General features: G+C 39.7%; 1 protein-coding gene across 7 annotated transcripts in view; it reads right to left on the bottom strand.

Moving 5' to 3' along the window:
* Window positions 1-13,217, bottom strand: part of KYAT3 (kynurenine aminotransferase 3) — a 53,009-nt gene that overhangs the window by 28,850 nt on the left and 10,942 nt on the right. For all 7 annotated transcript variants that reach the window (XM_059925836.1, XM_059925845.1, XM_059925808.1 and 4 more), the window contains 3 exons: window positions 1,547-1,605; window positions 811-955; window positions 27-176 (listed from right to left, as the gene is read on the bottom strand). In XM_059925836.1, the coding sequence (XP_059781819.1) occupies window positions 27-176; window positions 811-955; window positions 1,547-1,605 (354 nt within the window). The remainder of the gene's footprint in view (window positions 1-26; window positions 177-810; window positions 956-1,546; window positions 1,606-13,217) is intronic.

Below are 13,217 nucleotides of genomic sequence, written 5' to 3' on the forward strand. Positions count from 1 at the left end.
CAACATGATAATGTTAATATACTTACTTCATCTCCCTCATCAATTAATCCTTGAATGGCATTAAAAAGAGATCCATATGCTCCTACTGTCACAAGGATTTCTTTATTTGGATTTATTTGATTTTGATAAAACTTTTCATATAGGCAGGACAGAGCTTTCACAAGTGATGGATGACCCTGTTGAGTAAAAAGAAGAACAAAACCTTGAACTTAATTATGGGACCTACTTCTTTGAGATAGTTTGGCTCTAAAATGTAAGAATTTTTAACATCTGGGTTTAATAATTTTCCAATTTTTATTTTTAAATGGCAATAAATTAAAAATTTTTTTTTCCCATTTTCAGAGGGTTCCTGCATGAATGGTCGTGAAGACTTGTGGTAAGTTTTTTTTTTTAGTAGAATCTATGAAATCTCTGGATATCCTAGGCATTCCACCACAGAAAGATGGAGGTTGTGCTGAGGTAGAGAGAAGAAAGTAACTAGTTGGAAATAGAGAATATTAAGTAAGAAGCCAGTGCTGAGGCTGCATAAGTTTGAAAGGGAGAGAAAACACGTCTAAAGTGAATATTCTCCTTCCCTGCTTGTCGTAGGACCCCATCCTGGAACAACGGTAATGGAAGGGCCAAGACAGGACTGTGGAGAAGCTGGAAGTAGGGGACAGCTCACCCTAGGAGATAAGGGTAAGGGTGGGTGTTCCTCTGGTTATCAAGTTGGTTCCAGAAAGCCAATTACAGAGAAGTGATAGAAGTACATTCACGCACAATACAATATAAAATACAAGCTCATACCCCACATAGTCCTCATATACTTACAAAGCCCCGTGTGTACTGATTCAGACTATCAATTGCTGCAATCTTTGATAATTCTTCCTTTACATATACAGGAGGGGATATATCTGGAAGGCCTTGGCCAAGATTCACAACAGAGGGGTCTGCAGCCAACTTGGTAAATTCAATCCTAAGATAAAAAATACTAATATTAGTAAGTATTAAAATTACAAAGTTAGCTTTTTATACCTCATAGTCTTTGAAAACTGAAAAATAAGACTTAGTTTAGTCTTACAGATCAAAAAAAATTAATGAATTCACGACAAGAATTTTACCATCTACAAAATGACTTTACCTGGAAAAATGATGGCTGAACTGACGAACTTAACGTTTCTTACAAATCTCAGTTCCATGATACCCATATTTTAATCATATATATATTTTTCTCAACCATCTGCTGCTAGGTTCTCTTATCAACCATTAGAAAGGAGCGCTAATAGGAAAAGTTGAGGATTAGAAGGTAAGTTCCACAAGGGCATCCACCCAATCTGTCATTTTCTCTGTCCATTTCCAGTGCCTAGCTCAGGACCTGGCACATTTGCTAAGTGAATAAATCAGTGTATGAATCATTATTTCCTTCCATTTCCACTGAATGGATGAATTAAAATAAGTGGTTTTATTTATAGACTATAGATAAAGCTAAAAATTCCCAAATAAGGATATAAACATGTGGAGGAAAAAAACTTCACCCAATGATTATTGTTTATTCTAAGTTACTCACCACACATTGCTATCAAGTCCTTCAATTCGTTTTGCATTTTTGAATTTCAAAGACATTTTCTGAAAGATATAAATATTGAAAGGGTTTTAAAATTTCTTTAATCAAAACAAAAATGCCAGAAAATCATGGGTAACTCTTGCTTTTCCCTATCGGCACCACGGAAAAAGCAGCACTGTAGAGATAAATTCTAGACGCCAATAAAAAGTTCCGAAGAGGAATTCATCTCCCGCCTACTGCTCTAAGGAGTGTTTTTCCTTATGAACCTTAGATGTTTATCTTCTCACATAAGAACAAAAATATCACCCTAGCCTAAAAAATAAATCAATTTAAAGGCCTGTAATATACTGAAGAGAACAATAATGATACTAAAAAAAGTCAGTTTAAAGAAATATCTTGAGGGGACTTCCCTGGTGGTGCAGTGGATAAGACTCTGCACTCCCAATGCAGGGGGCCCGGGTTTGATCCCTGGTCGGGGAACTAGATCCCACATGCATGCTGCAACTAAAAATCCCACATACCGCAGCTAAGAGTTTGCATGCCACAACTAAGGAGCCCACGTACCACAATTAAGGAGCCAGCGAGCTGCAACTAAGGAGCCTGTGAGCCGCAACTAAGACCCAGTGCAACAAAACATATAAATAAATAAATAAATAATCTTGACTCATGCTGTGAAGATCATTTGAGGTCAGCTGTACTAACAGTTTCACAATTAAGTTCCTTGTATGGCATACAGGAAGCACCAAAACAAATGGTTTTAAAACTACTTAATAAGGAGTTCTAAATAATAATAATAGTAGGTAACATTATTGGGTACTAAGTATGTACCAGGCACTGTTCTAAGTGTCTTAAATAATTAACTCATTTAATATTTACAACAACTCTATGTAGTGGTTCTATTATGAGCCATAATTTACACATGAGGAAAGTGAGGTACACAGAGGATAAGATCATGTAACTTTACATCTGCCCAATTCACGAAAGCTAGTAGCATTTAAACCCAAACAGATTCAACTCAGGATGTGAACCCAGGTAGTGTGACTTCAGAACACATATTCAGTACTGTTTCCGCATACTCTTTTTTACTTAACAAGACCTTTGATTACTAGAATGCTGTCTCTTAAAAAAGTATATTAGACATTTAGGTCAGGTCTACTCACATCAAGCAAGTTAGGGCTGGGGTATAAAAATATTAAAAGCTAAAATTATGGAAGAGCATGCAAGTTTTTAAGTTCTTTAGAGCCTAAAATTAAGTTTATATTATCTCTCAAAAGCACTGAATTAGTTTTGGGTTCATTGTTGCCAAGCTGCTGGAAATTAAAAAAAAAAAAAAAAAGATTGGCAGCATTTTTGCAAAGATTTTCCTAATAGAAAATTAAAGTAATTTTAATTCCATCTGGGAAGGAGATAATGATAATGGTTATTATTAAACAGACCATTGTTCTCATTCTATTCCCAATAACGGAACCAAGAAAAATATCTTTTTACTCTCATATTTTTAATCTTTGAAACTCCAGTGAAGTAAATCACACGCAAATTCTCCAGAGGTTAATGTGCCTTCCAGAACAGCCTAATGATTAAATGCCCACCTGAACATGATGCTGTTATAGAGACTACAATTATAAAACTAAAACTCTGAGAAAGATAGAAAAGGTATTCTAACAGTTGTTCTTTGTCATCTCTAAAACATGTTTAAAGTTAATGATTCATTTAATCTATGACTACAAACACAAAGTAGAAATTCATATATAAAAGTGAGCATAGTCTACAGTAGATAATTTAGACACAAAGTCCAATTTCACCTAAAATATTTAGATAATTGCGGTCAAAATGCATTTTTCAGATTTAATTTTCTTTAACATTTGTGAAAGAATGTTAGATGAGCCTCTTCTCCCACGACTCTCTGTGCCTCTGTTCCTTCCCACTGTATGCCTCAACCATTCTGACCTGTTAAATATGCTATAAGTCTTCTCTCACAAGCTCCGTATGTGATCCTTCCCTTACCCAAAAGGTCTTTCTACACCAATGTTTCTCAGCCTTTTCTTTTTGTCACCACCGTGCACCCCCTCCCCCAACCATGGAGACTTTTCAGACATTTTTTCTAATCATGTCTCCCCCATTCCCTCATTAAATATTAAGGAATAAGATTTTGTCGGATAGAGTTGAGCTTTGGATGATCACAAAACATTGTAATAACCAAGATTTATTTCACCTGCCAAGCACCAGTTTCTCCCTCTTGGGGGCAATAATACCCTTGTTAAGAATGCATGTTCTGCATTCGATCTAAGCCCTGGTCTCCACAACCTCGTCCCTTCACTTGGCTAACTCCTATTCCACCTGCCACCTTCAGTTCTCAAGTTAGACTTCATCTCCTCCAGAGAGCCTTCTCTGATTCCCCACGTCATGGTTAGATGCTCCTCCTATGTGTTCCTATGACATGAAGCATTCCCAGCATTTACTACATAACATCGTCTTTTTTTCTGTTTATTTGTCTGTATTCTTCCTTAGACTATAAGCTCTATGAGGACTATTTCTAGGTTGTTCACTGTTCACTGACTGTGTATTAATCGGTTTCTCCAGAGAAACTGAACCAATAGGATGTGCATATATATATATATGTGTATATATATATATATATATATATAGAGAGAGAGAGAGAGAGAGAGAGAGAGAGAGAGAGAGAGAGAGAGATTCATTTCTAGGAATTGGCTCATGAGATTTGTGGCAGCTGGCAAGTTCAAAACCTGCAGAGCTCCAGCAGGCTGGAGACCCAAGGAAGAGCTCATGTTGCAGCTCGAGTCTGAAGGCAGTGTGGAGGCAGAATTCCCTCTTCCTGGGGGAACCTCAGTCTTTACTTTCTCTTACAGCCTTTAGCTGACTGAATCAAGATCATCCACATTATGGAGGGTAATCTGCTTTACTTAAAGTCTACTGATTGAAACGTTAATCTCACCTGAAAAATATCTTCACAGAAACAATCTAGACTGGTGTTTGACCAAACATCTGGGTAATGTGGCCTAGGCAAGTTGACAGATAAAATTAACCATCAGAGTGTCCAACACACAGTACTATGCCTAGCATATAGCAAGCTTTTAATAAATATCTGATGAATGAATGAAAGAAACCCACACATTAGGAGTGAACTTATGGCGTCAGCTACCTTAAGTTAATGCTTCAGTAACACATGACCCCAAAGTCTTGGTTGCTTAAAATCATAAGGGGTTATTTCCTTCTCGTGCTACATATTCACTGAAAGTTAGCTGTTGCTCTGTTCCATGTCACTCTAACTCTTGAGACACAGGCTGATGAAATAGCCTCTATCTGGAATATGGCTAGTTTCATGGCAGAAGGAAAAAATTCTTATAAAGTTTCTGCTTAGATGCAGACACATCACTTCTACTCACATTTTATTGGCCAAAGCAACTTCATGGCTAAGCCTGACACCAACATGGCAGAAATGAAGTCTGGAGTTATAATGAGATGCGTGGTTATTGTGGGTTGAATTGTGTCCCCACCCCCGCACATTCTTATGTTGAAGTCTTAACATCCAGTACTTCAGAATGCGACCTTATTTGGAAATAGGTTCATTGCAGATGTAATTAGTTAAGTTGAGGTCATTAGGGTGGGCCCTAATCCAATGTGAATGGTGTTCATATGAAAAGGGGAAATTTGGAGACAGACTGGCATACAGGGAGAATGTCGTATGAAGATGAAGGCCGAAATCAGGGTGATGCTTCTAGAAGTCAAGAAACACCAAAGTTTGTCAGAAGCTGGGAGACACGCATGGGACAGATTCCTCCTCACAGCCTTCAGAAGGAACCAATCCTGCCAACACCTTGATCCTGGACTTCTAGCCTCCTAAACTGTGCGGTAATACATTTTTGTTGTTGAAACCACTCAATTTGTGCTACTTTGTTAAGGCAGCCCAAGGAAACGAAGATAGCAGTGAAATGTATAAGACATGCTGTAATGCCCAAAGACATCAAGATTCAGCAGTAGCTGCAAATGCTCACTGTCTAAGAATTATTGTCCAGAGTAGATCCGGTATTAGGAAAAGAAAATAAACCTAAAATCCAATGGGGAATTAAATATGAGCCCCAAGTGTACAATGGAACATCTGTAGGGCCTGTATAATTTCTGGGCAGCTAACTCCATGAGGTAGCTTCTGTTCCCAGGTAGATTAACACCTGGCATACATATACTGAACTGTTATGTTATAAATGCAAAACTGCTCATGTACTAATAAGCAGCACCTTTTGTTGTTAATGTGAAGCTGAAAAAATACAGTTCTACAGAATCACCATTAAGTGCCACTCTTGGCAGAGATGAGAAAAAGCTTATTGTTATTGTCTTTAAAATGTTTACTGTACCTGTCAGAATAGCTATCATCAGGAAACTTCATGCACTATTGGTGGGATTGTAAATTGGTGCAGCCACTATGGAAAATAGTACGGAGGTTCTTTAAAAAAATTAAAAATAGAACCACCATATGATCCAGTAATTTCACCTCTGAGTATTTACCCGAAGAAAACAAAGACACTAATTTGAAAACATATATACACTCCAATGTTCACTGCCTCATTATTTACAAACAGCCAAGATAAGTGCCCATGGATAGACAAACGGATAAAGAAGATGTGATGTGTGTGTGTGTGTGTGTGTATATATATATTAAACATGGTGTGTGTGTATATATATATATACACACACATACACATACATAGAATATACTCAGCCATAAAAAAAAAAAAAAATCTTACCATTTTTAATAACATGGATGGATCTAGAGGGCCTTATGCTAAATGACATAAGTCAGACAGAGAAAGACAAATACTGTATGATCTCACTTATATGTGGACTCCAAAAAACAAAACAAACAAACAAAACAAAATGAAAACAGATTCACAGATACAGAGAACAAATGAGTGGTTGCCAGAAGGGAGGGGGCGTGAAATAGCTGAACGGGGATTAAGAGGAACAAACCTCCAGTTATGTAAAAAATAAATCATAAGGATGTAATGTACAGCATAAGGAATATGGTCAACAATATTGTAATAACTTCGTATGGGGACAGACGGTTACTAGACTTATTGTTGTGATCATTTCATAATGTATACAAACGTCAAATCGTTATGTAATACACTTGAAACTAACATAATATTGTATGTCAAATACATTTCGACTTAAAAAAAAATGTTTACTGCAATGGTACTGGAACAGGAAAGTCTGGAAAGAAGAAAAAAATGTTACCCATTATCCTAAGACTCAAACATCCTCAAGTTTCAGTTGTATATAATTTGAGGGCCCTACCTGATTGACCTGATGCATCTAGATGGGATAGGACAAGTGTAGAAAAAACCCAGATGGTGAGCTGAAGCTGGGGAAATCAAGGCTGTCAATATCTGTGAATGACAGGGTATGAGTCAAGTATAAAAAAGATAAAGAATGCAAGAAAAGGCCAGAAACAGAAATTACAAAGCTAATTTTTTGAGAGGTGAAGACAATAACCAGGCATGAGAAGCAGATGGACTGAAGTACTTCAAGACTAGGCTGGAGCAGAAAGGGAGCGCCCATGTAATGGGCATGCCTTTAATGTGGTGCCAGGCTGCTGGGGTAGCCTAAACATATATTATCTTTTAGATCTATGAATTAGGTATTTATAGTTGTAATCACATGTGATTTTAAAAAAAATTTTTGCCTTTTCTCTTGACGGAGTATCTTAAACATTTTATGAATTTTCTTAGTCATCATAAAATTTTCACTTTTAATTAGTAGGTAATATTTCAGGTTATGAATCACACCTTACTCCTTCATTCCCCTAGTTTGTGCATTTATTATTCAAGTGTTTGGCAGTTTTAGGTAGTATGTTTCTTCTGTATATTATGTGGTCCCTGCTTTGTTTCCTTCAGTTTTAGTTTGATGTGGAAAGTGAATGTTTAAACAGATCTGTTTCAAAAAGAAACGTTGTGCCTCTTTCCCTTTGGAAAGGTGATGTATTGACACATTACCAGTTTGAGAGTCTGCTAGAAATTTGATAGTTCCCCAACCTGACTAAAAGGAAACTTTGTTATACTCTTTCCTAGCTTGGAGAGAGAGAAACAGACCAGTGCATAGATGCCTTTGAAGCTCCAAAACTATATGAATCAGATCTCTTCGTTGCACAGGCAGAAACTCAATCTCAACAGCTTAGGGAAAAAGAGGAATTTATTAGAAAGCTCATGTCACCATGAGAAGGTAAAAGGTGCAGCCAGCATCAAGGGTAACACTGAAACCAGAAACTTAAACCTCATCAGGGCTCTGCTTCATCTACTTTTCTATGCAATCTCTGTCTGCTTTTCTCCACATGAGACAAAACACAGTTATACCTCCTAATTTCACCACCATAGAGGGCCTGAGAGCTGCCTTCTCTGGTGCCAATTTCAAAATTTCTAGGGAAGGGCTCTGAATGGCTCCTCCCCCCCTCCCCAATTTAAAAAGTACTATATTAATATGCCTGTTAAGACTATAATGAAAAGATATTAGAGCAGTGTGAAGCAAGATCATGAGAGAAATAGAGATGTAGTCAACCAAGGATGCCATTTTTTTGGATGCTTTTTTTTTTTCAAATGTACTTACTACCCAATCAAAAAACAGTATAGACCTGACTCCACAATCTCCAGCCCCTCTAGATGTGCTCCCTGAGCTAGAACCTGTCACTGCCCCTGGTAGTATCTTTACAAATATACCAGCGCCTAACAAAACATATGTTTGGAATGGGGAAAAGAGCATTTTCCAGAAAGATAGGAGGAACTGCTGTCCTTAGAAAAAGGGAGGGGGTCCCAGGTCACAGCAGACTATGAAAGTCCATCTAAATGGGAAGGCTGATAGGGAGAGGGGTGCAGACACCCTACTTTTATGGCAGAGCTGAAGGTATGCACTGTAAATTTCTATGTCTGGAACAGAGAGCCGGGGAAGAGGTGAATGGAGAACCAAATTCTAAGGCAGGGGTGAAATTAAGTTTCCTCCTATATACCAATGCATTGATTGCAGTATCTCCCTTATATTCGAACCACACTGGCTTTCATTCACTCATGGAACAAATATTTATTGAATACTTATTTTATACAAGGCACTTTTCTTCTTGGGATACATCAGTGAGCAAAACAGACTAAAATTCTCTATTCTCATTGAGCCTTTCTTCTTTCTATGCCTTAGACACTCCAGGTTTGTTCCCATCTGTCATGGATTATATTACTCTGTATAATTATTCACCCCTCTTTTTCGGAAGGAGTGACTTTGAGATTGGACATGTGATTTGCTCTGGTCAGTGGAATGTGAGTGAATGTGACATATGGTCCAGGAGAAACTTTAAAAGCTGTTGCATGGTTTGGCTCAGCCTCTGGTTCTTCTCTCCTCTACTGTGCGAAGACCATGTCTCAGGTAGGGGTTACATTTTTACCTTAGATCCTGAAATTAAAAAAGACACATAAAGTGTAGCTGCAACCTGCAGCAAAGCCACAGCTGACTTATAGCCTACATAAAACCTGAGTGAGAATGGGAAGGTTACTGTTATAAGAAGGTAAGATTTGGTGGCTTTTGTTACAGCAGCAGAGCTGACTGATATAAAAGCTTCTGCAATTGCTGTGTCCTCTGCCTAGAATGCCCTCTCTTAGGTCTTCATGTGGCTGGTTCCTTATGTCCTTCTATTCGATATGCTCTCTATTCAAATAGAACCTCCTCAGAGAGGGCTGCCAAAACTATATGCCCTAATGTTACTCACCCCCTCTCTCCCACCAGTACCACCAATGGTTTTAGCAGTTTTCTCTATTTCATTTTCTTATGACATTCACAACTACCTAAAATTATTTTAACTTGTAAATGATCTGTCTCTCACTAAAATGAAAACCTCAGAAAACAAGACTTGTGCTGCTCATTGCTGTATCTCCAGTATCTAAAATCATGTATGAAAGGTAATGTGTTCAAAAGTATTTTTTGAACATATCAATGAAATCCTACCTCTTTAATTATCCTCATGTTGAATTATTTCAATGGCATTCTGCCTCTAATCCATCCTTTGCAGTGCTCCAGAGCTAGACACTTAAAACACAGACTGGGGGATGCTATTAGCTTGCTCTAAAATCTCCAGAGACTCCTCAGTCCACGAAACGTAACTCAAATTCGAACCTGGCACTCAAGGCTCTTAATCTCCTTTCAGCCTTCTCTCGCTCTGTGCTGCTGCCTCATATACGGTGACTCAACAGCATTGGACCACTTGCCACTCTCTAATTACCTTCAGTGCGTTTCTGTTTCCGATGCTTTTATTCAAGTTCTTCCCTCTGTTTGAGATGATCTTCTCCATAATCCCCACTGTGGTTGGCTCAGAAATGACCTCCCCAAAAAACATCTGCATCTTATCCCTGAAACCTGTGAATGTTACCTTATAGGGCAATATATAGCCTTATATCCTTGCAGATGTGATTAAATTAAGGATCTTGAGATGAGGAGATAATTTTGGATTATCCAGGTGGGCCCTAAATTTAATCACAGGTATCCATATAAGAGGGAGGCAGAGAGAGAGAGATTATATACACACAGAGAAGGCCATGTGAAGATGGAGCAGACAGTGATTTGAAGATGCTGGCAATGAAGATTAGAGTGATGTGGCCATAAGCCAAAGAATACCAGCAGCCGTCAGAAGCTGGAAGAGGCTGGACTGGATTCTCTCTAGAGCCTCTGGGGGGGACTCTGGGTGACAATGATGCATCAAGGTAGGTTCAATGTTTGTAATAGATACACCACTCAGGTGAGGGATGTTGATAATGAGAGAGGCTATGCATGTGAGGGCCAGGGGATACATGGGAACTCTGTAGGTTCTGCTCAATTTTGCTCTGAAGCTATAATGTTCTTTAAAAATAAAGTTTATTAAAATTTTAAAAACTTAAAAAAAAAAAAAGAGCTGCCAGGGTATTGTGAAATCATGTTCTCTTTCTCCCTTTGGACAAAATGCTGCTCAAGCAAGCAGACACTAACAGAATTATCTCACAGGTATTAGACGTTTTCTAAGGTATGGCTCTCCATTCAAAAAAGCAGACAAATTACATTCTTTTGCCACTAGATGGCATAGGAAAATAACAGAATGTTCCTGTAATGAAAAAACTGAAAGTGGAAATGCAAAGTAGGGATGTAGACTTAAAAGACTCAACAAAATATAAAACACTCATATACATGTTACCCAGATTCAATAATGATATCAAGATTTTGCCTCATTTGCTTCATCTCTCCTGCTTTTCCTTTTCTTTCTTTCTTTCCTTTTTTAATTGCTGAGTAATTTTAAAGCAAATCCTAGAACTTAAGTCACTTTGCCACTATATACTTGGCACATATCTCTAAAAAACATTGATATTCTCTTATATAACTTCAATGTCATCATCACAGCTTACTAACAATGATTCCTTGATATCATCTAATACCCAATCTACAGTCATATTACTCTGAGTGTCTTTAAAAATATCTCTTTACATTTCTGTTGATTGGGTCAAGTTCCTAAACAAGGTCCATATATCATACTGGTGGTTAAGCCTCTTTCCACCCCAGAGCAGTCCCTCTGAAACACTACCCACCACCACTTTTCCCCTGTGCTGACTTGTTGAAGAAACCAAGTCAGGAATCTATCCTGTGGTTATGACCCACATTCTGGATTTGTTTGCTTTTCCAATTCGTTACATAACTTGGTCCTCAATCTACCATATCTCCTATAACTGGTCTGCACTTACAGTCACTATATAATATCCTTTCTTGAGTAGACAGAGCCAGACTTTTAGAATACCAGAGCTAGACACAGGTGAGAATGGTATTTTAGTTATGCCACTTATAAGCTGTGTGACCTTGGGCAAGTTACTAAACCTATTTAAGCCTCCACGGTTTCATTTGTAAAACAGGATTATAACAAATCATAACTTGAAGAATTTTGTAAATATAAAGTGACATAATAAGGGGATTAGATCAAGATGGCAGAGTAGGAGGACATGGAGATCACCTCCCCTAACAAACACATCAAAAATACATCTACAGGGGACTTCCCTGGTGGCACAGTGGTTAAGAATCCACCTGCCAATGCAGGGACATGGGTTCGAGCCTTGGTCTGGGAAGATCCCACATGCCGTGGTGCAACTAAGCCCGTGTGCCATGACTACTGAGCCTGAGCCCTAGAGCCCGTGAGCCACAACTACTGAGCCCACGTGCCACAACTACTGAAGCCCGTGTGCCTAGAGCCCGTGCTCCACAACAAGAGAAGCCACCGCAATGAGAAGCCTGTGCACAGCAAAAAAGAGTAGCCCCCGCTCACCGCAGCTAGAGAAAGCCCACGCGCAACAACAGAGACCCAATGCAGCCAAAAAAAATAGATAAATAAAAATAAATAAATAAATTTACAAAAAAAAAAGAATGCACAGACTGAATATAGCATAGTAAGATGTTTAAAAAAAAAAATACATCTACATGTGGAATGATTCTCATGGAAGACTAACTGGAAATTGACAGAAGAACGCCTATACAACCAAAGCTGCAAGAAAGATTTCCATGTAACTGGGTAGAATAGAAAAAAGGCTTAGGGTAGGGAGGTCCGCCACAGTGAGGGATCTGAAAGGTCTGAGAAAACCCTCACCCTGGGGAGCAAGCGGGTTGAGCCACAGATGGGGTGTCCTAGTCCCAGGGTCCTACATGGAGGAGACAAGCCCCCTGGCTGCTGGGACAATTGCTGGAACAGAGAGAACTGGAGAAGCCTAGACTTCACCTGTGAAGAGTACATGGGGGCTGGCCTGCCAATAAACAGGGCAGAGAGAGCTCTGCACTGGTGGCTGCTGGCTCGCTACATTTCCCAATCCGAGCAGAAAGAACACCCCAGCCCCACCCACTCCACATCACAGCTTGGCACTAGATCTGGGGCAGACACGTCCTGGGAGAAGACTCGATCTAGGGACACAGAGATGGCCTAGGGGCCTGGGTTGTGGTCCAGCTGGAGTGGTGGCCGTTGTTAGCGCTTACTCCTGCAGTGCCTGGGAACCACTGTGACCAACATGATGAGGTCCCTTTCACAGACACATGAGTGTACCACCTCCACCCACTCGACGCCAGAACTTGGCACTGGATCTTGGGCAGACAGGTCCTGGGAGAAGACTGCCACAGAGGCAGCCCAGATCTCTGGCAGCAGCACAGTCGCCTCATTTCTTACAGCCACAATGTCCTGGCCCCAGCCCCAGCCTAGTGAGTGCTTGGCCTGCCTACTCCACACCACAGCCTTGCACTCGATCAGGGATAACCACAACAGGGTTAGGGATGTGACTTTGGGTTGTGTCTGAGTGGAGCCACAGACACCTACTCAGGTGGTGCATCAGACCTCTGTGAGTGCACGAGCCAAACACTCAAGCGGAATGAAGCCTGATCAATCCAGAACCTCAGTGCTTCTGCTCCAAAAACTGGTGAGCAGACCCTACCACTGACAGGGTGGCGACAGCCACAGAGCAGACAGGAAGTCCTGCTTCATACCCTGCACAGGCTCTAGATCCTCCAACACCAACCACAACCCCTAACAAGGTGATAGCAGTCAGCACACCCTAAGGGAGGAGCTGGCTGGCATCCATATCAAAACCAGCCTTCGCACCAAAGACACTGGTTTGTGTCTTTGAAGGATATGCAC

This window comes from Balaenoptera ricei, chromosome 1 (genome assembly GCF_028023285.1).
Source record: "Balaenoptera ricei isolate mBalRic1 chromosome 1, mBalRic1.hap2, whole genome shotgun sequence".
In the NCBI taxonomy this organism is placed as follows: domain Eukaryota; kingdom Metazoa; phylum Chordata; class Mammalia; order Artiodactyla; family Balaenopteridae; genus Balaenoptera; species Balaenoptera ricei.